The sequence below is a fragment of the Pipistrellus kuhlii genome, unplaced genomic scaffold, assembly GCF_014108245.1.
Source record: "Pipistrellus kuhlii isolate mPipKuh1 unplaced genomic scaffold, mPipKuh1.p scaffold_m20_p_2, whole genome shotgun sequence".
NCBI classification, from domain to species: Eukaryota; Metazoa; Chordata; class Mammalia; order Chiroptera; family Vespertilionidae; genus Pipistrellus; species Pipistrellus kuhlii.
In genome coordinates, this window is record NW_023425515.1 from 48,897,152 (window position 1) to 48,921,618 (window position 24,467).

The window sequence follows — 24,467 nt, forward strand, 5'->3', positions numbered from 1 at the left end:
ACATGCCCTTGACTGGAATCAAATCTGGGACCCTTCTATCCACTGAGCCAAACCGGTTTTGGCTAGCGTGAGTTTTTTAACAACTGGGAGAGGAACTCCATCTGAAGGCGCATCTGGTTCTTTTTCTCCCTATTGTTAAAAAAGCCAGGGCGCACAATTGCTCCTTTCCGTCGTGGTTATCGTGAGCGACTGCGTCCACGCGAGATCTCCACGCAAGGGCCACGGCGTGGGTCCTGGAGGGGCTTGCGGGGGCATCCCGCCAGTGTCTCTCTAAGTGTAGCCAGATTTTACCATAAAGACTAAGGCCTTATTCTATGACGATATACTTCCATTTGGAATTACACGTTACGAAAGAGTTTTGCTATTAGAATTGATAACGTATAAAGAAAGAGTATCCAAATGACTTGACAGATTGTACAGAGAGAAGTAGTGCCCAGGATGGAACAGCTGGTGCTGGGCGCTGCTGGGATAAAACCCCTGGCTGCCCTGGTCCCGGTCATGCCCCCTGAGCCTGATGGACCAGCTGCCCGTGACGTCTCCTCTTATTTGGTCCACGTTCCCATTTGTCAGCTTGATGAGAGTCAGCACGTGGAAGAAGGCAACGTCAAGGGGCTCCTCTTTCTGGAGAGCCCTGGATTTTCTCGTGTACTGGCCACTGTGGCCACCAAAAGGCCCCTCCAGCTTAGGGACTCGGTCTCAGTCAGGTCTTGATGGCCCCAGGGACACCAGCAAGGGGAGAGAGCGTTCTTATCATTTCCAAGAGGCTGTTAATCCAAAGGGGATGGGCCAGAACTGCCTTGCAACTCCGAGAGATAGGAACATACGTAGAGACAGTTTACCTCTCAGCAGACTTGGTAGCTGGGGCAGTCCCAGCTCAGACCTTGAGAAGTTTCCCAGGATCCATTGCTTTACCCAGCTGGACAACAAATGGATAGTCCCTGATGTGGAGTTGCTCTGTTGTATGCGGGACCTGGCGTTGCATGTGCAATATTTCTAATTCACAAAAGAGCCCCCTGGGGGAGAGAATACTGTGCTGCCTATTTTGTGGTTTAGGCAGTCAAGGGCCGGGAAAGTGAAGTGGCCCACTGAAGGTCACCAGGCTGATGAGGGAGAAGGTTGGGATTTGAACCCAGATCTGCCTGACCTCACACTTGCCTTCTCTGCTCTTGCTGGCTCACTTGTGCAGTGGCGGCCAGGCAGGCCTGATGGGATAGCACATGCCTTCTCACCCCTGGTGTACTTGCCTTGCAGGCAACTTGAAGAAGTGTCCCTTAGGTGAATTGATGCTTGCAGGGAGCAGGTTTATAGATAAGTTGAATAAATACGCAAAACTTTCCCATGACTTTAAACAGACAAACCTAATCAGTTAGTCACCTTAATTTTTAAGAGTACGATCATTGATTTTGCTTTTTTAGGTTTCCAGCTTTTTCTTGAATAAAAAAAGCTTGAAACCTGACTTACATTAAATTCTTACCATTTTACAGCAAACATTACTGAAAGGTGTTAGAGAGCATATCAAGAGTAAATAATTTCCTCTGATGAACCATGTGTATTTATATACAGGAGTTTAGAAATTTGTGTTAAATATTTGTGTCAAAACCTAGATTATGTATCACTTTCCCTGCCTCTGTGTAGTTGTTACTAAACTTGTTCTTCTCTGCCACAGTTTAAAGGTACATTTGCAAATTCGGATTTTGGACAGACGGTGATTCATAAAGTGAGGTAAGGCTGCTATGGACCGGTGGGGTACTTTGGAGGCGGGTGTGCGTTTGCTTGACTTCTCATCCTCTCTTGAGTTCCCTGTGCCGCACTAAGGCCGCCAGTGGGGAGTCACAGGTCAGGAAGAGGTGGTCAGCCTGATGTCAAACTGGCCTTGGTGTGGACGGGCAGAGGGTAGCAATGGGGACAGCAGGATGCTGTCTGTGATTGGCAAGTCAGCAATGTGCATGCATGGTCCAGGGCATCACCTGGAAACGCTGGTTTGGCTTGACCCCTTGGCCAACAAACCTGTCCTGGTCAATCCCCAAGATGTGCAGTCCAGGAGGGCCAGGAAAAGGACGAGTGGCTCATGGTCATCTCTTCCCTCGGATGGGGGGAGTGAGGGACACAGCACCCACATCCCACCTGCGGCTACTGAAGAACCAGGAGTGAGCTGTTCCTGCATCAAAGACAAGCACTTGTTGAGCACACCAATCTGCAGTGACCAGTGTAGAGGGCTATTCAGGGCCGCAAGGAGCCGAAGGGTTCTCAAGAAGTTAGCGGTTCTGTATCAGCCTTCTCGGAAGCACATTCACACACAGGTGCTGCAGCCCGATGAAAGGGTGCTCTAAGATGAATGAAGTTGTGCAGGAACAGCAGCCCTAATGAGTTCATTTTTTATGGTTTGACTGTTGCATCTATCTCTATAAGCTTTGTCACAGTCTTGGCAGAATACAGTACAGTGTATATTTATGCATACAATTCAGAGAAAGCCTCCTGACGTTGGTGAGTTTTGAGCGGATGGTGAATGAGGGGCAAGTGTGATTGGCAGCCAGGAGACCAGCAGACAGCCTAATGGGGGACACAGTGCCACGTAGCGAGGGGCAGGCACCAGGCAGAGAGGCAGGGCCCTGACACAGAGGCTCTGAAGCTGGAAGTTCACAGGAGACAGCTGCTGGAGGCCTGGCACCCACCGTTTCGGGGCGTTTGCTTTGGTTTAGTGGACAACAGGGAGGGCATGCTTTCAGCACGGCTGGATAAGTGAGGTGGGATGGCTTCAGACAAACCTGAATCCTGGCCTTGGCGTTTCCAGGCTGCGTGGATGGGCAGTTGTTTTAACCTCTCTGAACTTTGGTTACTTCATCGGTATACCTGGGATCGCCTGATAGACTTTCCGAAAACCGAGGGAGGAATATATGAGGTAGCACTTGAAAGCTGCCGTGCACAATGTGCCCCACACATGGGTGATTTCAGCATGTGTTAGCTTCCCTTCCAGCACATGGGGCCCTGCAAGTGCGATGGAGGTCTGGGTCCCACAAGCACTTGGGGGGAGGGTTCCCTGAAATCGAACTGCATTTGTCCTTCTGGAGTGACTGAAAGGGAGCCAGCAGTGTTCAGAGGCAACCTTTCACCTGTGAGCTCAGGGTCCTGGCCAGGAGCTACCTCCGCCACGGGGACTGTGGCCGGGGGAATTCATCCTAGTCTGATTTTAACCTGAAGACGTGTGTTTTGTGTGTGTGTGTGTGTGTGTGAGAGAGAGAGAGAGAGAGAGAGAGAGAGAGAGAGAGAGAGAGAGAGAGAGAGAGAGAGAGAGGCACATTGATGTGAGAGGGAAACATCAATTGGTTGTCTCCTATACAGGTCCTGACCAGGGATTGAACCCACAACCTAGTTATGTGCCCTGACTAGGAATTGAACTCATAACCTTTTGGTACATGGGATGATGTTCCAACCAAATGAGCCACCCAGCCAGGGTGGAAGATATTTCTTGGGGTCCAGCTCCTGCTATCTCCTTTAAACCCCCAAGAACTGTATCTATGGTACAAATGTTGGATATGGAAGGCTCCTCTGAATTTTGCTAACTCTCAAATCTGTCTTTGGGCAGAGGCAGGAACTCAGGCTCAGGGAAGCTGTGACTGGTCTTGGGCCGCAGAAGACTGAGGCTATTTTGGGTCTAGATCTCAGCTCTCTTAGCTCCAAGCCCAGCACTCTCGTCTTTTGCCCTCTACCTTTTGGGGTCACTTAAATGCACATCCCTCAGAGTGTGAAGTCTTTCCTCCTAAACTGGAGTGTGAACTCAGATTCTTTGAAGGGATGAAGTACGGATGGTGTTTGTTCCCTAGCCCCATTCTGTTAAATTTATACCATAGATTTCTGGACACCTTCTAACTGACAAAGATTAGCTGTATCAAGGAGCCCTTTCCATTGTCATCTACCTTCCTTGCCAGCCCCAAATCATAAATGAATCCTGGGAGACAAGTTAAAATAAGAATTCTGAAGCCATTTGTTTGGGTTTTTTGGACTCACTTTTGAGGTCATTGTTTCTAGAAACAGAATTTGGTAACTGTTTTGGATTATGCTGGTTGTTCTGAAAAACCAACATGGCTATAAACCTTTCCTAAGAAGGTTGGCTATGTTTTCCAGCTTCTGTATTTATTCAAGTCATAATGGGGTAGAGAGAAAAAAAGATGAGCAGGAAAAAAATGTATCCTGAGTTAAAAATACACAGCCACAGTTCAATGAAGGGAGTTTTTGTTTTTGTTTTTTGGTTTTTTTTTTTGTTTGTTTGTTTGTTTTTTTAATGTCCTTATATTTTTTCCTCAGTGGTTGTATCACTTGATTCCTTTGGGGCAATGAAAGAATTAGAACTTGGCACAGCTGTTCTTAGGGCTCCAAAATGCTGATTAGAGAGAGGCCCTTACAAGGTCCTGTCCATAGCGGACACTGCATATTTGGTAATAAGGTCTGGTATCATATGTTAATGTTTCCCACAGCCCCAGGGAGTGACCAGACCTTGTTTGATGACTGCTCTCTGGGCGCAGCGAGGGACACATTCCCCTCTGTCTCTCTCCAAGTCCAGTTAGAGGTTTAACAGCTCAGCACGAGACTCACTCTTAATTTTCTACAGACAGTGACAAGTTACTTCTTCAGATGTTACTTGTCCTACTTCCGTTTAGTTCCAGGCTCCTAGGTTCTAAAAAACGATTGTCCACAATTTGTCTAAGGAGCCTCCAGTGGGATATTGCTTTAGCTATAGGTTTCCTCTGAGCACTCATTAAGCAGAGAACTCTGGGCCTATAAATTGCTATCTTATTACAACCCCAGGCCTCCTTATTAGGCCCCTAATTATGGCTGTATCTGTGCATCGGGATTGGAACTGGGAGACTTGAGAGGATAGGAAGCTCAAAGACCAATTTGTTGATGCTTGTGTAAAGTTCCTTAAGTGACGAATTCATTTCATTTTTAGGATACCTGCTTCAGCAAGATCTGAAATGCGTGCTGGGTACAAGCTTGTGGATGTAACAGTAGTAAACCTTTTTGCAGAAAATTCAAAAGAAAATGAGATGACCGTATCTAGCGCAATTAAGAAAGCAATTGAAAACAACCGTGATAACTTTACGGACTATGCTAGTAAGTATGAAATAATTTTATTCGAAGTTTACCTGAACACCTACCTACCTTTTTGTAAACTTTCTCATTATATGTAAGAAGTGGGCAAGAAGAATTGGATAATCTACAGATCTCCAAGAATGGGCCTTTTTACATGTCCTTTCTTACACCCTTTCTCCTCTCACTTGCTTTCTATTCTTTTCTAACTCTCCCTCAACTCCTCAAACTGATCAGTTTGTTTCTCTTTTCGGAAGGTAGTCTTGCACAAATAGTCTCTGGACAGGGAAAGAGGAAGCAAGGTGAAACAAGAGGAGTTGTTTATAGCTTTCCAAGAGATTATAGCTTTCCAAGAGATTATAGCTTTCCAAGTTATAGCTTTCCAAGAGATTAGAGCGATTTTACCTACACTGCTTCCCCTTTAGGCGGATACACAAACTCATAGCCTTGCTGTAACAATTCACTTTTGCTGTGTTACAAACCACCCCAAAACTTAGTGGATTATTTACTTATTGCAATGCCATCATTCTGTGGGACATAACTTGGACGGGGCCCAGCTGGCCAGTTCTGCTGATGTAGGCTAGCCATGGCTGATCTCTGCTGGGCTCACGTAGCAATTGCTGTTATTGCTGGGTGGGTGAGCTGGGGCTGACTGATCTAAGGTGGTTCGGCGGGATGGTTTGTCTCTGCTCCACATGGTCTCTCACCCTTCAGAGTTTCAAAGGCAGCGAGAGGGTAAGTTTCAATGCATAGGTATTTCTCAGATTGCTGCTTAGCTGTCGTGGTGGCTAAAGCAATTCACATGACCAAGAGCAGTGTGTCAGGCCCTAGCAAAGGGCATGGGTCCAGGAACGCACGAGCAAACTGACCCCATGACAGCAGTCATCAGAAGTTCCCCATCTCAGAGATGCCAGACATGGTGGAAGCATTGTACAGCTGATTCTCAGTCCTGGCTGCCAAGTCCAAAGGCATCTGCCAAGACATAGTTGGTTTGTCTGCAGCATTTGACACGGGTACTTTCCCGTCCTCTTCCCCCTGCGCCCCTCCCCCCAATCATACTCGCGGTTCCCTTCCTGCCTCCCTCGTACTTTTCTTCGATGTTTCTAAAACTCTTTAGTCTCTTAAAATGTTCACTTTTTAATGATTGTAACCTCCTTGACCTAGGGTCCCAAACTTCTCTTTCTGAAAATATAAATAAGTCCTGCTCATGTATGGCTTTCCAGCACCTCTGCTCTTTCTTCAAGATTTCACAAAGACCCTGACTATTCTCTCAGGACCTGGAGTGTAAATGCTCTGTGAAGAGACATTTAAAGCCCACCAGAAGGGATGGGCGCTCCTCCTGATGTCCGCTCTCCTTGGGCTGCAGTCCCGCCAGCCATGTCCATTCAACTCTTTCCGTCTAAGTGTCATTTTCTGGCAGGAAGACTGGAGTGAATTGTAGTTGGGGAGTCATTCTGTTTGTCTTATGTTTTCCATCAACATTATACCAAGCAGGCCTGGCCTCTCCTTGAGTCCCTATAGCATGGAAAACACATGTGTACACACACACATGCACATGCACACACACACACAACCCTCCATTCGTTTACCCATTTTCCCACTTCATCCCTTTGCTCTTTGCTACTGGATTTTGTTGTAGTTTTGCGTGTGGCTTATTGGGCTCTTTGGGGGCTCTAGCCTTCCTCTCACACTTTTAATATTCTGTCTTTGGTTTTGGGACCTTCTTTCCACGTTTGTTTGTTTTGTTTTTGTTTTATGTCTCATGTGACAGCTTCCTCTGCAAACCATGCCAGTTTCTATTCCCTGACACACATTTCCTTTTTACAGCTCATTTAGCAACTGCACAGTTAGAGTGGCATCTTCAGAGCTTCTGACATTCTCGAGTTGCATTCATCTTCCAAGCCTCGTGCCACAGAGTTACACCTTTTCCCGTCTGAACATTCCAATTTTTTACTCTGTCAAAGTCATACTCCTCTCTCTCTGGCTATCACTTAGTTCTCGTGTTCCAAGGGACCCATCACTGCTACCTGCCCATCGATTTCTCCTGCGCCCAGAATTTGCTGCAGAGCAGCAACTCATGCCATCCCACCCTGGGAGGTGAAACTGTCAGCAAGGCTAGATGAACCTCAGCATACACTCTGCTTTTGGCTAGATGAGACTGCTAGCAAGTGCGAGGAAGCCGAGGGGCCCCAGCAGCATGGAGACTAACCACTCAGAGTGGTTGCCAGCTGAAAATAACCAGTGCCTTCTTCAAGATAAAGTCGGGGTCCCCTGTGGAATTCTCTCGTTTGGGCTCTCCTCTGTAACCGCCTTGGCTTGAAGCCCTGGCACACTTGAAACCATTTGACCTCGGCTCGGGAATTGCTCTCTCTTGACAGCTCCTCTCAACATCTCTCCACTCGGAGGCCAGGCATGCGCTCTTACATACATTAACAAATTACCGAAGGACGCCAGTTAGACGTGGCCACAGCAGCCTGCACGCCCAGCAAAGGGAAGTGAGAGGCTTGGAACTTTTAGGGGAAAACACCTTTTTCTGCTTCCTGCTTCTGCTGCAAAGACAGGGCCTGCCTTCTGTGTCAAAAGTTGTAGAATTCTTTTCTCTAGACTTTTAATCGGAGGCATTTTAAAATAGCACGAAGGAAGCTTTGTGACAGGTCTGGGGTGTTTAGAAGAGAGTAGCCACATAACTGTTCTACCTCCTATTCTCTCCTCCTCGTCTAGTCTCAGATTCATCTTTTTATTCCGAATGCCTTCCAACCTGCTTCTAGAGTAACATTCTTTTATTGATTTTTTACAGAGAGAAAGGGAGAGGGATAGAGAGTTAGAAATGTCAATGAGAAAGAAACATCGATGAGAGAAACATTGATCAGCTGCCTCCTGCACTCCCTCTACTGAGGATGTGCCCACAACCAAGGTCCATGCCCTTGACCAGAATCAAACCTGGGACCCTTCAGTCCACAGGTCAATGCTCTATCCACTGAGCAAAACCTGTTAGGGCTAGAGTAACATTCTTTTCAAATTTATTTTTCAGCTACAGTTGACATATGGTATTATATTAGTTTCAAACGTGCAGCATAATGATTAGACATTTATGTCTTACAAAGCGATCACCCTATAAGTCTAGTACCCATCTACCACCATAGAGTTATTACAGTATTATTGTCTATGTTCCCTGTGCTGCACTGTACATCCCTGTGACTATTTTTATAACTGGCAATTTGCACTTCTTAATCCCTTTGTCTTTTTCATCCAGTCCCTCATTTCCCCTCCCATCTGGTAATCATCAATTTGTTCTCTGTATCTATGAGCTTGTTTCTGTTAGTTTATTTTGTTTTTTAGATTCCACTTATACATGAAATTATATGGTATTTCTTCTTCTCTTTCTGATTTATCTCACTTGAGGAAATATCCACTAGGTCCACCCATGTTGTCACACTTGGCAAGATTTCATTCTTCTTATGGCTGAGTAATATTCCCCTGTGTATATGTATATCACCTATTTATCCATTCTAGACAAACATTCTTCAAAGATGGCTTTTTCACGCCATGCTCCTACTCAGAATCTACCAGTGGATTCCCAGACTTATGGGATAAAAGTCCTCGTCCTTAGCCTAGCATTCAAACCCTGCTACACCTGTGAATGAACAAAAGAATGATGATTTGTTGAGACTCCGACAGTGGGTGTGCACTTACATTAGCTCACTCAGTTCTCACAACAATCATGTGAAGTAAGAATTACTCGCCCCATCTTATAGATTGAGGGAACTTGGACCCTCCCAAAATCAAATGATTGAACAGAGAGAGCCGATAGCCAAGATCCTAAATGGCATAGCCAAGAATTTTCTATTCTTTTCCCCTTTTACCACATTGCCCTTCCCCTACCCACATACAACAGCACTACTCCCGAACAAGAATTCTTTGCTTCTGTTCATGCCTCATTTTCTCTACTTAGAAAGACTTTGCCTCTCCTCTGTCTGTTCAAATCTTCCCCCTCTTTCAAGGCAGCCCAATTCCCATCTCCTCCATGATGTTACCTTTAGCAACTTGAGCCCCTAATGTTCCATTGGACTTAAAGTCTGGATTTGCTTGGAACAACTCTCTATGGGTTCAAGTGTGTCATTCTACAAAGATGGGACCCAAAAGTTCCCTTGTGGAACCCAGCATCGAGCGAGGTACAGAAGGTATCTCGAACTGGAACATAATTGCACTGCTTTCGATGCAATTAATTAGAATTGAATAATGTAAGGAAATCGTCATGGAAGAGAGGATTGGGGAGTCCCAGATTTTCATTTGTTAGATCCTCAAACTATTAAAAGACAGTTATAACAACACATATATTTTGGAATTACTTGTGCCCCTCAGCACAAGATCGATGTGATTTCTACGGTTGTGAGAAGGCGAATGACCAAGACGACTGCAGGGACTTCTTACAGTGCAAGTGCAAACCGGGGCTATCAAGGCCCAACCCACAGACCGCTTTGTGTCTTGGTAAGTGTCCCCTGTGCTTCTAAATGTTCTGCACAGCCCTGCCCGCTCTCCTGTCCCATCTGCAAAACACAGACTCTCCTGCTCACGTGTCCAGGTGCAGCTCAGGTGCGAGGGCTGTGACATTTGGCTCCAGACACAAGTCTGAAGTGGGGCTTGGCCGAGCGCTGGTGTGGCGGACCCCAGGCAGCTTCTCAGGGCACGCCCTGTGCACAGCCCAGGAGCACCCTATAAGTCTAGTACCCATCTAGTACACCTCATTTTGCCTAGAAAAAGAAATGTGAAAAAAATTGCATTGTGTGACATATCACTTTGGGGTTAAAGAGGTTGGTTCTGAAGGTGACCCGGAATTCACTCTGTTTTGAAGCTTTGGGTCCAAAGTGTCCCGATAACTGCAATGCAGAGCACAACATGCAGTGCCTGGTGCGGAGCGGTGGGAGCCCTGAATGCGTGTGCCTCTCCGGCTACCAGAAGGATGCACAGGGGAGCTGCCAAGCGTAAGAGAAACCATCCCCTTTCTATCCTGCCATGGCTGGAGCTGATGTATGGGGTAGGGGATAAGGACAGGGCTTGCAACCTGGCTTAGGGTCAGGGAGCTGGTATCCTTATGTTAGTCAGTAGATGCCACTCTGTTGACTGATGAGCCATGTGCTGGGAGCTTCTCATACAACAGCACCATCAGGAACATGCCAGTCCCCCATTTGCAGGTGAGGAAAGTGAAGCTCAGAGGATATCCATCCTTTTCTTCAGCTCAAGGGGCAGCAAATACGTGCAGAGACCCATGTCCTCCCAGCCCGAGGGGGTCCCACTCTGCTCCATGCCTCTGGGGTTCCACTCCCCCGGGATTGCTGAATATTCCCGAAGATCCAGGGATGGAGTATTCAGTCAGTAGAAAATGAGACCACCTGAGATTATGTGACCCCCCCCCCCAAAACCTTCTAGAGCTCCATGGAGGATGCTCATTGGGAGAATGGGACTGTCAGGAAGGAGAGAGAAAGAGGAGAAAGAACAAGAGAGGGGAGGACGAGAGAACGGTGGAAAGTAAGATGTGGGGCGGGGAGGGAACTCTGACATGCTCCCACACGCTCTTTACCATGGTCTCCTGTCATGTGTTGTATCTTAGGTGTCCATTTGGCTACAGTGGAGTCAACTGTGAAGACGGTGAGTAGAAAAGTCTTGCTTTGTTGCTAAGCACCTGAAAAGCACACATTAATCCCAGTCAGAACTCAGCCTGGCCCCCCACAGCCCCTGGCTCCATCACAGACTGGGAGGGACCTGCCTACAGCGTGTCCTCGGGGTGATGCCAGCCCATCCCCCCGCTGGTCCCAGGCAGCAGCCCCTCTGTTGTGGGAAACCACAGAGCTCGGCCCGAGAGGTGGGCAGGCACCTCTGGACCAGTTCCCAGTCAGCCACGGGCACCCTACCGTCCTCTTCATCTTCCACAGTCGCTTAACGATGGTGCGTTTTCTGCTACCGGAAAGGACAAAAGACCAGTGTGTTCCACACATACTTGTGGTTGTGGGAGAGGAGAACTAGACTCCAGACATTTCAATGCTGAGCTAGTTTCCAGAGCTGCTTAGTAGTTTGGGATCTGTTGTTGCAAATTCAATGGCTTCATTTCCTCCCACCCCTCACACCCACCAGATTGGGACAATACTAACTTCACTAGTATATTTTAAATTACTTTATATTTAAATTTTTACAAAAGGATCCAAGATGAGATCCAAAGTTAGTGATGAGCACTGCTCTCAGTTTCTACATATTTGCTGGCGGAACTGGATATATTAAGTCATTTCTTCCTGCTGGGCTTTCGGTGTCCACACCTATAGAGTAAGAAGGTCAGGCTGGGTGACCTTGGAGGTGTAATGGTTTATGGCCCCATGAACCCAGGCGGAGGCGTACATGACAGTCACGTTGCAAAGAGAGAAAGGGTCCAGGGCAGCACTATCTAATAGAAACATAACGTGAGCATCCTATTTAATTTCAAATTGTAAAATTCTGAGCAAATTTTTAAAAGTAAAGAGAAATGGATCTTAATGACATTTTATTTCACTCCATATACCAAAGATGTTATCACTTCAACATGTAGTGAAACATAAGAATTATTCACGGGATAGTTCACAGTATTTTCGAGTGTGTTTGAAATCCGCTGTGCATGCTACACTTACCGGCCACCACATAGCCGTATTGCAAGTGCTCAGCTAGACAATGGATCTGGAGAGGGAGGAGGTGGTAATGAACCTGCAGTCTCTCCCCTCACCGGTTCTCCCAAGCCATTGCCTATCTCCTTTATGAGTGACAACTTAACTCCAACCTACTGGGTCCCCCCGCTTATCGTCCAGGTCAGGTGTGGTGGGCAGCCAAAGGCAGTAGAGCTCAGTGTGGTCCTCCGTTGAGATCCCATCCCCCACAAAGCCTTTGGCCTCCATGGCCGCCTTTGCGTTTCTGGTCTTTTATCTGGAAAAGCTTCCTCTTTTGATTGAGTTCTGCAGATACGGTTGGGGTTTGGAGGTGGGGGGAGAGGTGAGGGACCCGTCCAAACTGATCCCAGAGGGGTCCGAGCTGAGAGCCTGCTTGGGTGAGCCCCGGAGCACATGCACCTGTGCAGGAGACAGACAGTGGGGGCTTGCTTGTAGGATACTGCTCTAATCTTCTCTATTCCCTTCCAGAACTTCAGCTGATTCTCACTATCGTGGGCACCATTGCTGGCATCCTCATCCTTGGCATGGCGATTGCACTTATCATTCTGAGGTATGGAATGGAAGTGTCCCTGTCCTGGGGCACAGCGCCACTGGCATCACACTCTGGTTTGCAAAACACACACAGCCTTTCCCAGGCAAGAGCAGGGACAGACATGAGCGAGGCTTCTCTAAAACCATGGGGTGTTTTTTCTTACCTTCTGATTACATAAGCTCTACATGATCATTGCAGGAAGTCTGGAAAACAGAGAAGGGTCTAAAGGAGCAGAATAAAACCACCCACAAATCCCACCACTCAGAGGCAACTAGCATTTTGGCATATACCCTTCTGGGTTTTTCTCTATCTTTTTAAAGGATGTAATATACATACTAGAGGCCCGATGTATGAAATTCATGCAAGGGGCTCAGCCCTCACAGCCCTGGCTTCATCTAGAAGTTTGTCCGGAAGGACATCTGGAAGGTCTTTCCGCAGTCTGGTCTAATTAGCATATTATACTTTTATTATTATATAATTTTGTGTCCTTTGTGTTTAAAAAAGTACTTGTTGAAGTTATTTTTGCTTAACACTGTAATGTGGCATAACAGCCATTTTCTTGTGTCATAAAAACTCTTTGTGAACAGTATTTAACTCCACTGATGTTGTCAAATGTCATTTCTATGAAGTCAGTTCCCAGCCAGGGCTTTGCTGCAGAGAATGGAAAATAGCCTCAACTGGAGCTCATGGGTTTTGGGTAGAAACGTTTTCTCTCAGCTAGAGGTCTTATGTGCTCTTCTTAAGAACTTAAGTAGGGCCAATTTATTAATTCTAGAAGTAATTATATACTCTAAATACCCTTCTTTAACAGGGAGAGAAAATGCTATTAACCATTCCATTCTTGTTTGTTTGGTTTTTGTGTTTTTGGTTAATCCTCACTTAAGGATATTTTTCTTTCATTGATTTTTTTAGAGAGAGCGAAAGGGAGAGGGAGAGACAGAGAGAAACATGTTGTGAGAGAGACACATCAACTGGTTTTCTTCTGCTTCACCCCAACCAGAGCCAGGGAACCTGCAACCAACGTACATGCCCTTGATTGGAATCAAACTTGAGACCCTTCAGTCTGAGAGCTGACACTCTAGCCACTGAGCCAAACTGGCGAGGGCCATCCAGTCCATTCTAAAGGTGCCAAGTGGTGAGCCACTTAAACAGGAAACAATCTACTTTTTAAAAAGGACATTTAGCTCATACCTTACATTTTGGCAAAGTATTTTTGCACTCTAACGTGTGAGGATATGTAGATTCATAGGTTCCTAGAATATTTTGTTTTTTTCCCTATTTTAAAATTTCACTTTGATATTACCTCTTCCCCAGAGACCATTATAAGGACAAAAAGCTGGGAACTGGGACTGGATCCATCCCTTTTCCAGACAGAGAGCTGGAACATTCCCATCACGGCCCACAGCTGTCTCCTTCTTTTTTTTTATTTATTTTTTTATTTTATTTTTTTTATATATTTTATTGATTTTGTACAGAGAGGAAGGGAGAGAGATAGAGAGTTAGAAACATCGATGAGAGAGAGTCATCGATCAGCTGCCTCTTGCACACCCCTACTGGGGATATGCCCGCAACCAAGGTACATACCCTTGACCGGAATCGAACCCGGGACCTTTCAGCGCCCAAGCCGACGCTCTATCCATTGAGCCAAACTGGTTTCGGCAGCAATCTCCTTCTTAAGAGAAGACCAGCTCTCTGTGCTGGGCCTCCAGGGCCCGCTGGGGCTGCTGTGGAACCTTGTGGCCCGGGACAGCCATGCCCCCTTCTTCCTCTGTGCTCTTCACTCAGCCTCAGATTCCTGGTTCTTGGGAACACACCACAGGGGGTACTTCCTGGCCATTTTGAAGGGAAGGCAGCCTCTCCTCAGGCCCCTGAGACAGGAGTTGTCAGAGGGCAGGAGCTCTATCGTGGGCTGGGCTGGCCTTTAGGGTCCAGAGTGAGTGGGTCTTCCCTTAGGACATTCTCAGTGTTGGAGGAAGAGTGACTGTCAGCCTGGGAGGGCCCTGTGGGCGTCATGGATGCAGCTCTCCCCAAATCCTACTTCTGTCGTCTAGGGCAATGGTGGGCAAACCGTGGCTCGAGAGTCATGGTTTGTCACTCTGTTGACTAATGAGTTGGCTGACCACTGAAACTAGACTAAATGTTACCGTGTAGCTCACATGTGTCAAACACAAGGCCCGCGGGCCAAATCCGTCCCGCCAGGCCTTGCAATGTGGCCTGCACCGCGCTGTCATCACTGCACTCCGCTGCGTTTCCATCACAATGACAGTTTATGACTGTTCAGTAAACCATTCGGCCCGCGATTTAGGCTGGATTTTAGATTTTGGCCCCTTCTCTGATTGAGTTCGACACCCCTAGTGTAGCTGGAAGCTGTGAGGATTAGGCAATTGTGGCATACTGTGTGCAAAGAGGTAAAGGGTAGTATATGACAGTGGTCGGCAAACTCGTTAGTCAACAGAGCGGCAACCAGTGGCTCACAAGCCGAGGTTTGCCGACCACTGGTCTAGGGCACTGCAGAGACAGGTCTGTGGCCCGAGGGACAGAAGGAAGAATAGGGTCACGATCAGGGTGAATTGGGGCAGATGCCTCCTCCACCTGCAAGCACTTCGCTGGCTTGAAATGCTTATCCCCGAGAGGCCAATACGGAAAGGTAGTAAGACCTGTATGCCTTGAACTTGTTTCCTTCACTGACGTGCTTCTATAGACATAGACTTTGCTTGAATGGAAAAATGTATCACAAACCATCTTTCCTCTTTGACTTCTTTTGTTATTTCCATAAATAATTCAAAAGGACACTTAAGAATACTAACTTTAGCAAAATCTACATGGCTTGGTGGAATTAGATGGTAATGTCGGATCCGTGTTAGCCCTCTGGTTTTGATGGTCACACGAAGCTTATGAGGAGACAATCCTCAGACTTACTACCGACTTTACACTGAAATATTATAGGTAATAGGACATCAGATCTGCGACTTATGCCTAAATGGTTCAGAAATGTTAACAAGTGGGGAATCTGGGCGGTGATGTATGAGAACTCTGCAATATAATTACTTTTTTTTTTTTGGTAATTCACATGTAAATTTTTAAAATATTTGCAAATTTTAAAACATTAAAAAAAAAAGAGTATTGGCATTACCATTTGCTTTCAGGAACTTTCTGCTATTGTCAGATCCTAATTCCCGTTATTAGTTACAGATCAAAGAAGAATAAGGATGTTGAAGAACAGAACCTGATTGAGAACAACTTTCTGAGGATGAGGACAACAGGCTTCACAAATCTCGGAGCAGAAGGGAGCATCTTCCCTAAAGTCCGAATCACCCTCCAGGACGGCCCCTTGCAGAATTCCTACTGGCAGGATCCCTACTTACCGAGAAGCATGCCCCGCCCCGACTACTAGGTGAGTCCCTGGGCTTGGTTTGGCCTTCCTGAGTGTAAGGCCCGAGAGCAGAGTAGGGACTTGGCTGGTGTATGTTCACCAAGCTCTGGCTGCTTTTTTTTTTTTTTTTTTTTTTTTTTTTTCCTTATCAAAAGAAAAAGAGCAGAAGAAGCTCTCTGCTGTTGTAAATAGCCACTATTTGGTCCCTAACACTGACCATCTTTGTGACTTTACCTACATCCCTTAATTCCTTCACCAACTATTTCCTCAACAACAACAAAATAATATCAATAATAATAATAATAATAATAATAAACAACTTAATTTAGATTCCCTTAAGGTCCCTTGAAATTGCAAGCTTCTGTGGTTATGACCGCTGTGGTTTTGTGGGGGTATTACAATTCCCAGGCTGTTTAAGGACCCAGGACACAGGCCAGGCCTGAGGAGGACTGTTGGAGGTAAACATGGTTCTGTGGATCCTTTCCAATCAGACCATGTGACCCCCCGCTTCCTGCCCCCACCTGACTTCAAGGTAACCTGACCACTTTCAGGGCATGGGACCAGCTCAACCAACTGAGCTGATCACTTTCTAAAGAGAAAAGGCGCGTTTGGCTGGCGGTCCTGTATTTCCCAGGGAAGGTCTGTCAAGGAGAATGAATGGCTTGTACTCATTGGATTTGTAGCTGGTGTTGCTCAGTGTAATTGATCCAAAGCAAATGCTGAAAGAAGGAAGCCTGTAAGAGGTGATTCTCATGGAGAGAGTGACCAAGGGACTGAGATGGACAGAGGAGAGATGGTGAAGGAGGAGGACATGGGAGTGGGGGAGGGGAGGGCAGAGAAGAGCCAGAAATATGAAGGCAAGGAAAAAAATTATACTTTTCTTTTTGCTAAAAAAGAATGACAAGGGGAGCAAGGGAAAGAAGAAAGGGCTAGGGTGAGGCTTACCCAGAGGAGTAGAAAAATAGAGGATAAAGGAGGATCCAGAGGGGGTGGAGTGGCTGAGGTGGGCAGGCATAGGCTCCGAGGTCTCTGTGGGGACATTTCAACTCTGCGGCTTCCCAGGGGAGCACACTGCCCTTTGAGGATCTGAGCATGCTGGGGAAACGTGCATTTTATTTTGTGCATCAACTTTCCTTACCAAGGAAATCCAAGTGTTTAATGTGATTTATGTTGTGCATCAACTTTCCTTACCAAGGAAATCCAAGTGTTTAATGTGAGTACGAAGGGATGACTTGAACCATAGGCACCATGTTGGGTCAGATGCGGGCTAGCCAGCAATAGCCACAAACAGATGTTCTTGGGGAGTGCCTGTTGGCCCCACCTAAGGTGAACCCAAAACACCAAACTCATTAGAGACCTCCTCTCCTCCTTATCAGTGGAGCCCTCACTTTAAGTATAACCTCTAAAGAGAGTCCTTTCATGGTGGAATAAGTGTGGGATTAAGAGTCAGCCAGACCTGGGTTCAAAGCCTCGCCCTTCCCGTTACTGGTTCTGTGATCTCAGACAAGTTCATTTGTTTTCTCACCTATGAAATGGGCAAAACGCATCCTAGCTCACAGGACAAAGATCTCACACAGTGACAGGTTCTAGTTTAAAAATAGTATTCAAAGAATGTTCATCAGAATAATGTTAATAATTTTGCATCTAAATTCCCCCATGTTTCTATTGGGACACTACCTTTCTAAGAGTTTTTCTTTCTCTTTTTTTGTCTAGGAAGGTAAAACAGTTGGAACCATCCAGGGCCCGTAACTCAGTGTCTGAGCTTTTCTTTGACTAAGAGACTGGTGGAGCCGTGAGGAGCAGTGAAGACCTGGCCTGGTATTGTTCTCCCACCTGACATCCAGCCTCTCTGAGTGGAAGTTGGGAATGTTGGCAATGACGACAGCTTGTTTGCTATCTAAGTCCCTATGAAATTAAAGACACTCGAATGCTATTAGCACTTTTAAGACAGTTGATTTTCTTTCATCAGTACAATGGTTAGGGTTTGTTGTTTGTTGTTTAGTATATGTATTTGTGGTTTGTTGTTTGGTATATGTATTTTTTTCCTGGTGGACAACAATAACCATTTCCAATCTAGAGGAAAGTTTCCAAGATTGTTTACTCCTGGGGGAATGTTGCTCTTGAGTTGATAGCCTGCAGATGATGAGAGATGCTCACACAGCAGCTGTGGGGGTGCCGTTGGAAGAGACACCACCTGTAAGGTTCTTCTATCCCTCAGCTGTAGGGATTGCATTGCTCTTGAATTGCCGGTGCCTGTGACATGGCCTCACACCAAGAAGACAGAAAACAGTCGTGTCTCAGATGTCTGGAGGAGCGATGGAACACCGGACCTTTTTGTGAATTGGAAGGCTTGGACTAGCAGTGTCCATCGAGGGGTGCATTGTAGAGTTTTCGAAATGCCAGTAGGTGAGAGAGGCAGGGAGAAAAGTCATGAGCAGGAGCAGGAGGGACAGCGGCAGAAGGAAGCTGGACTGGGAGATGAGTGAGGACAAGGTGCCTTCGTCCTCAGCTTCCACTCGTCGGTGAGCAAATAGGCACTTCCTCTAGTGCTTCCCCTACCCAAGGCCCAGAGCCCAGGGGAAGGTGTGAAGACAAAAACCTCAGGGGAAAGAGCTTGAAGACACATTGACATTGCAGACATCCTGACTGGCTGGTGGTGGGAGAGGGAGCTTGTGCTCTGGATCCGGATATCCAGCCTTGTGATGCGGGTTCCAGAGGCCCTTCACCGAGGCCTCCGCCTTCCCTGGCGACAGAGGCCTAGCTGTGGACGCCACACACCCAAGAAGCCACCTCTAGCATGGCCTGTCTTTAATGTCAGCAGCGTCCTTGTGTATGTCTGATGTCTGGTGCCCTTGCAAGTTATTTTTATTTGTTGTTACTATTGTTTCTGGTTGACTGTTCATGTGAAAGCTAACAAATAAAGTGTCTTTGTTAGATGGCGTCCTTCTTTGTGTCCCTTGTGTTGGGAGCTTTTGGTGCTGCGCACGCAGCAGCCAGTCTCACTTTCAGTAGCAACCATGACACATGGCTCGGCAGCCTGACACCTGCTGTCCTCCTCAGGGGCTGTGGGATGACCCAAGGTGTTTTTAAACTGATAGTAGATGCTTTCAGCTGCTTCCTGGTGCACATCCCACTCCCCTCCCATTAGGAGACAGTCAAGCCCTTCCGGTGGGAATGATTGGAGCCTCAGCTCCCAGGGGCTGGCTTTAGTTAGCCTGAGCCAATCAGCAGAACCCCATCCCCCCTTGCTAGAGTGACTGACTGAAGAGGGAATTACATGGCATAAATGGATGTAATTAGAATGAAGGCCAGACTGGGGCAGGAGGCTTGGAGGAAGAGAAACACGTTCTTCTGGAGAATGGGCTAGAGGAGGTGAAGCCTCGAACTGCTCCCGTTTTGCTGACTGACGAAGAGGAAGACAGAGCTGAGGAAACCACGGGAATACAGAGCTGGAGTATATAACCAGGCCATTTCTAAGGCCTCTGGATTCTCCTGTGAGGCCAGGTTGAGAACAGGCGTACCTCGAAGATGTTATGGGTTCGGTTCCAAACCACTGCAATAAAGCAAGTTGTAAGCTTTTTGTTGGTGAAGGGTCTTGCTTTCAATTTGTAAAAAAATGCAACATCTGTGGAGTGTAGTATACTAACGTGAAAAAAACAAAACAAAACAAAAAAAAAACCGAGGTAAGTCTATTTAGCCTTGTTCTCAATTTCTGCTTCACAGTTTCTGAAACCCGGAATTTCCTAAGTGTTGAGAGTGAAGGAAGGGAAAAAAAAAAAAAAAAAAAAAAAAAGAGTAACTTTTGTTATGCTAATGAGGCGACTTTTAGAAAGCGCTCTTGCTGAAGGAACCAATGGAGCCAACCATGTGATTGGAGGGTTGGAACTTTCAGTCCCACCCCTAAATCAGCCGCCAATGGCCAGTGATTTAATCAATCATGACTAGATAACTGAAGCCCCCATAAGAACCCACTAGGCCAGGGTTTGGAGAGCATTGGGGTGGGGGTAAGGGGGTGGACAGTAAAGATTGAGGGAGTGTAGCATACCTAGAGGACATGCATCTGCCCCTTCCCACATACCTTCCCTTTGCACCTCTCCTGTCTGGCTGTTCCTGGGCTAAATCCTTTAATAAACCAGTGACCTAGTAAGTAATGTTTCTCTAAATTCTGTGAGCTGTGCTAGCAAATTCTTTGAACCCAAGGAGGGGTGGTAGGAACCTCTGATTTGTGGCCAGTTGGTCAGGAGTACAGATGACAACCTGGAGTTGTGATTAGCCTTCTGAGTTGGAGGGGGTTGTTGGAACCTCCAGTCTGTGGCTGAAAGATGAAACAGAGGGGCCGGAGAACCAGGACACAGGCTTCATCGGAGGAGAAGACCCATCTGCCTGGCTGCCTTCCAAAGGAGAAGGAGCACACATGCTGGGGTGAACACTCCTTCTGAGGGGAGCAAAGGGAAGGGATGGGGCTTAGGTACTAGGCACATGCTGATTGGTGATTTCATATAAGGCACATGATTAGGGACTTAGGGTATTTGGCAGGTGCTGATTGGTGGTTCAATGTACAGTCCATAGAAGGTACCTAGTTAGGTGTTCAGAAATGTTCGGACTGCAAGTGGAATTTAGGTCATTCCCCGTCCATCAGAAGGGGGAAGGGAGGATCTATCAGTAGCCAGTAGGTCAGAGCACAGTGTGCAGCTGGTGGCTGAAGTGGGTGGAGGTGGGGAGCGGGACAGTCTTGCAGGCCTGAATCCTTAACCCGTGGAATCCGATGCTAGCTCCAGGTGGATAGTGTCGGAACTGAGTTGAATTCTTGGACACCCTGCTGGTTTCTGAGAACTGATTGTTGGTGTGAGGGAACACCATGGTAGATTTTGGCCTCAAACCCAGTTTACTTAATAAACCACATGTGTCAAACACAAGGCCCGCGGGCCAAATCCGTCCCGCCAGGCCTTGCAATGTGGCCCGCACCGCGCTGTCATCACTGCACTCCGCTGTGTTTCCATCACAATGACAGTTTATGACTGTTCAGTAAACCATTCGGCCCGCGATTTAGGCTGGATTTTAGATTTTGGCCCCTTCTCTGATTGAGTTCGACACCCCTATTATTATTATTAAGTAAACCTTTGTGTGGAGGGTTTTGGGGGGTTTGTTTGTTTGTTTAAGTGCAGGGATCTCTCTGACCTTGAGAAGGGCATCCTGGGATCACAGGTTTAACACAGGACAGGAGCATATACATGCCATTCTGCTGATCTCTCACTAGATGGAAAGTTCTTTGAGGTGAGCAAGGGATGACGGCCACTGGTCTCAGCACACATTGGAGTCACCTGACGAGATTTTAAAATCCCTGATGCCTGGGCCCGGGGCCCTTGCCAGAGCACTTCACTGGTGTAGGGTAGGCCGGAGAGTCCTGATTTTTAAGCTCTCCAGGTGATTCAAATGTGCAGAGGCGTTTGAGATTCACTGCTTTAGGTCTCCACCAAGCCCCAGGTCACATCATTCCCCATTCCTTCCCCTCAAGAGGCTAGAAATCAGAAGCCCATTATGCAAGAAGCTTCCGTGGGCTCAACATCCCCACGGAGGAGCAGGTTAGGCGTAAAGAGTAGGCTTGCACACCAAAACAGCTTGAAAGAGATCTTGGGGGAATCTTGCGCCTGAACCACCATCTTACTTCTCTTACTTCTTCCTACCCGTTGGGCTAATTCTGGGGCCAGTAGGTGGCGCTATCTCCTATGCCTTACAGGAAACTCAACTTCCTGCAAGAGGACTCTTAAAGGGCTTGTTTGAACTCGTTAATTTGTAATCCACCAATTCAAATACATTTCCCTTGACATCTCTTAGTCTCTCCGCTCCTCGCTCTCCTGCCAGGGAAACATGAATGCTACTCAGCTCATTCTTATTGCAGTGTTTGCCTGATTTTTCCTGGATCGTTGGAGATCATACATTGTTTTTTTTTATTGGCCCTGTAATAGTATTGAAGTAGTGTTAATGCCATATTAATGGTGCATGAAATGTGGCATAATTGTTTAGATAATCTATGTTTTATTTAAGGGTGATTTTTTTCAAAATAAGAAGGGAGATGAATCAATTTTTCACTGAAATCCATTTTTTAATATAAAAACAACTATACCACCAGTGGGAGGTCTGTCTCTCATTAGCTTTTAGGAGGTGAGCAAGGTCTGGCTGAACTTTTTTTTTTAGAAAATGAGTTTGGGAGAGCTCAGGGGCACAGTATGGAGTTTCTCAATCTCTAGGCTGTGAAATTTTTCTTTTATTTAAAGACAAAAGCAAAGCCTCAGAATTCCTGCAGGCCCAGTAACATCTTTTCTGAGCCCACAGTCATGATGCGTGGTCCAATAAGAGAATCCTCTCCTGCTCACAGAAGAGAGCCACTTTGAAAAACAATGATAATAATAGTTCATATATTGTGGAGTGCTTCAATGTATGCCAGGCACAATTCTTAGTTCTTTGCATATGTTAACCCCTTCAATTCTCATGATAATCATGAAGTAGGTACCATTATGAATTCTGTTCAGCTGTTGGGAAAGTTGAAGCCAGAAACACCCGAAGTCACATATGTGGTAAGAAACACAGCTAGGGTTTGAAGCCAGGCAGTCCAACTGCAGAGCCTAGCTCTCTGTCATTTAATGCCATGAAGGGTATTTCAATGGTCAGTAGGGACAATGCAGCCTATATTTGAAACTGAGATGTTCCCATATTTTACAAGCCCTGGTGCCTGATGAAAATAGAACTTCCTGGAGCTTATAGGTTAAAAAGCCTTTATTACCAAAAATGAAAAATTCTGTCTAAATTTATACAATTATGAAATGGTTCAAATTTCAAAAAATAACTCTCTCCATTTAAAGTAATTCATTTAAATGCATATGCAAAATGGCTGCTGCTTTTTAAAAATATGTATTTTTTATTTATTTCAGAGAAGAGAAAAAAGGAAAAGCAGAGAGAGAAACATCAATGATGAGAGAGAATCATTGATTGGCTGCATCCTACACACCCCTTACTGGGGATCGAGCCTGCAACCTGGGCATATGCCTTTGACTGGAATTGAATCCAGGACGCTTCAGAATGAAGGCAGATGCTCTATCCACTGAGCCAAACCGGCTAGGGCTGCCTACTGCTTATCACTTATTACCGCAAGTGTGGCTTCTGTCTTTGTTTGAGAGGCCCTCCAGCTTCTCTCTCTCTCCATTCTCAACCAGCTGTGGTGTCCTGCCCTTATGTGGAATTGGAGGACTCCTTTTTTAATTTAATGATTTTAAAAAATGTTTCTATTACAGTTGATATTTAATATTATTTTATATTAATTTCAGCTGTACAGAATAGTGGTTAGACAATTATGTAATTTACAAAGTGATCCCCCAATAATTCAAGTACCCAACATGGCACTATACAATACAGGATGGGGCAAAGTAGGTTTACAGTTGTTTGTATGGAAAATAATACAATAATTAATAAATGATAATACAAAAATAAACTTTGTGTTTCATGTACTCACAACTGGTAATCACTGCGAGCACCTCTGAGAGAAAGCTGCCCTCGAGTTTTGCCTGCTGCCAGACAGTCCAGTTTCTCCCCGAATGAGTCTGGGCCCCCCAGACTCTCCATCAGAACTGGAGTTCAGAGCAGTCGGGAGCTTTTGTCTCCCTCCCAATTGATAAAGCCAGTCACATAGTCAGTTGCCAGCCCTCTCTGTGCTTGTACAACTTCATACCTACTGCAGCTCCTGTGAGTCTCAATGTGCTTGCTCTTTCCTTCTAGTTGTAGAATTTCCACTCGGCCAGCCTTCCTGTGGTTCTGGATGATGTCCGTTTTGTCTTTTAGTTGTAGTTTTGAAATTGTTGTGCGAGGCAGCAGTTTAGGTGTTTATCTATGCCGCCATCTTCATTTCAATCTTGTTGAGGATTTTAGTATCTATGTTCATCAGGGATATTGGCCCACATTTCTTTCTTTGTCATGTCTTTATCTAATTTTGGAATCAGGATAATGCTGACCTTGTAAAATGAGCTTTGGAGTTTTCCCTCCTCTTGAAATTTTTGGAATAGTTTGAGAAGCATAGGTGTTAGTTCTTCTTTGGATGTTTGATAAAATTCACATGTGAAGCCATCGGTCTATGCCTTTTGTTTTGGGGGGGGGGGGGTTGCTGCTTAAATTTTGTTGGTTGTAATTGGTTTGTTCAGATTTTCTTCCTGATTCTGTCTTGGAAGATTGTATGTTTCTGGGAATTTATCCATTTCATCCAGTTTATCCAATTTGTTGCCATTGGATAGTATTTTCTTTGTAGTATTTTCTTATCATCCTTTGTATTTATGTGGTGTCAGTTGTTACTTCTCTTTCATTTCTGATTTTATTTATTGGAGTCCTCTCTCTTTCTTTCTTGATGAATTTAGTTAAAAGTTAATTCCTGTTGCCAAAACCAGTTTGGCTCAGTGGATAGAGCGTCAGCCTGCAGACTGAAGGGTCCCAGGTTCGATTCTGGTCAAGGGCACATCCCCGGTGGGGGTGTGCAAGAGGCAGCTGATCAATGATTCTCTCTCATCGATATTTCTAACTCTCTAACCCTCTCTCTTCCTCTCTGTCATAAATAAATAAATAAATAAATAAATAAATAAATAGTTTATTAGTCTTGTTTATCCTTTAAAAGAATGAGCTCTTGGTTTCAATGATCTTTTGCATTATTTTTAGATTCTATTTTATTTCCACTCTGATTTGTATTATTTGCTTCCTTCCATTCCCTTTGGACTTTGTTGTTCTTTTTCTAGTTCCTTTAGGTGTAAGGTAA

The 24,467-nt window shown here is 45.9% G+C and overlaps 1 protein-coding gene across 1 annotated transcript in view; it reads left to right on the plus strand.

Annotated features, from left to right (window-relative positions):
• The window catches only part of MUC13 (mucin 13, cell surface associated), a 34,411-nt gene extending 16,749 nt beyond the window's left edge, over positions 1 to 17,662 (plus strand). The window contains exons 8-16 of the mRNA XM_045585220.1: positions 524 to 645; positions 1,667 to 1,722; positions 4,946 to 5,109; positions 9,448 to 9,573; positions 9,938 to 10,067; positions 10,694 to 10,731; positions 12,240 to 12,321; positions 15,496 to 15,697; positions 17,390 to 17,662. Of these exons, the coding sequence (XP_045441176.1) occupies positions 524 to 645; positions 1,667 to 1,722; positions 4,946 to 5,109; positions 9,448 to 9,573; positions 9,938 to 10,067; positions 10,694 to 10,731; positions 12,240 to 12,321; positions 15,496 to 15,697 (920 nt within the window). The 3' untranslated portion in view covers positions 17,390 to 17,662. The remainder of the gene's footprint in view (positions 1 to 523; positions 646 to 1,666; positions 1,723 to 4,945; positions 5,110 to 9,447; positions 9,574 to 9,937; positions 10,068 to 10,693; positions 10,732 to 12,239; positions 12,322 to 15,495; positions 15,698 to 17,389) is intronic.
• The last annotated feature ends 6,805 nt before the right edge of the window (positions 17,663 to 24,467 follow it).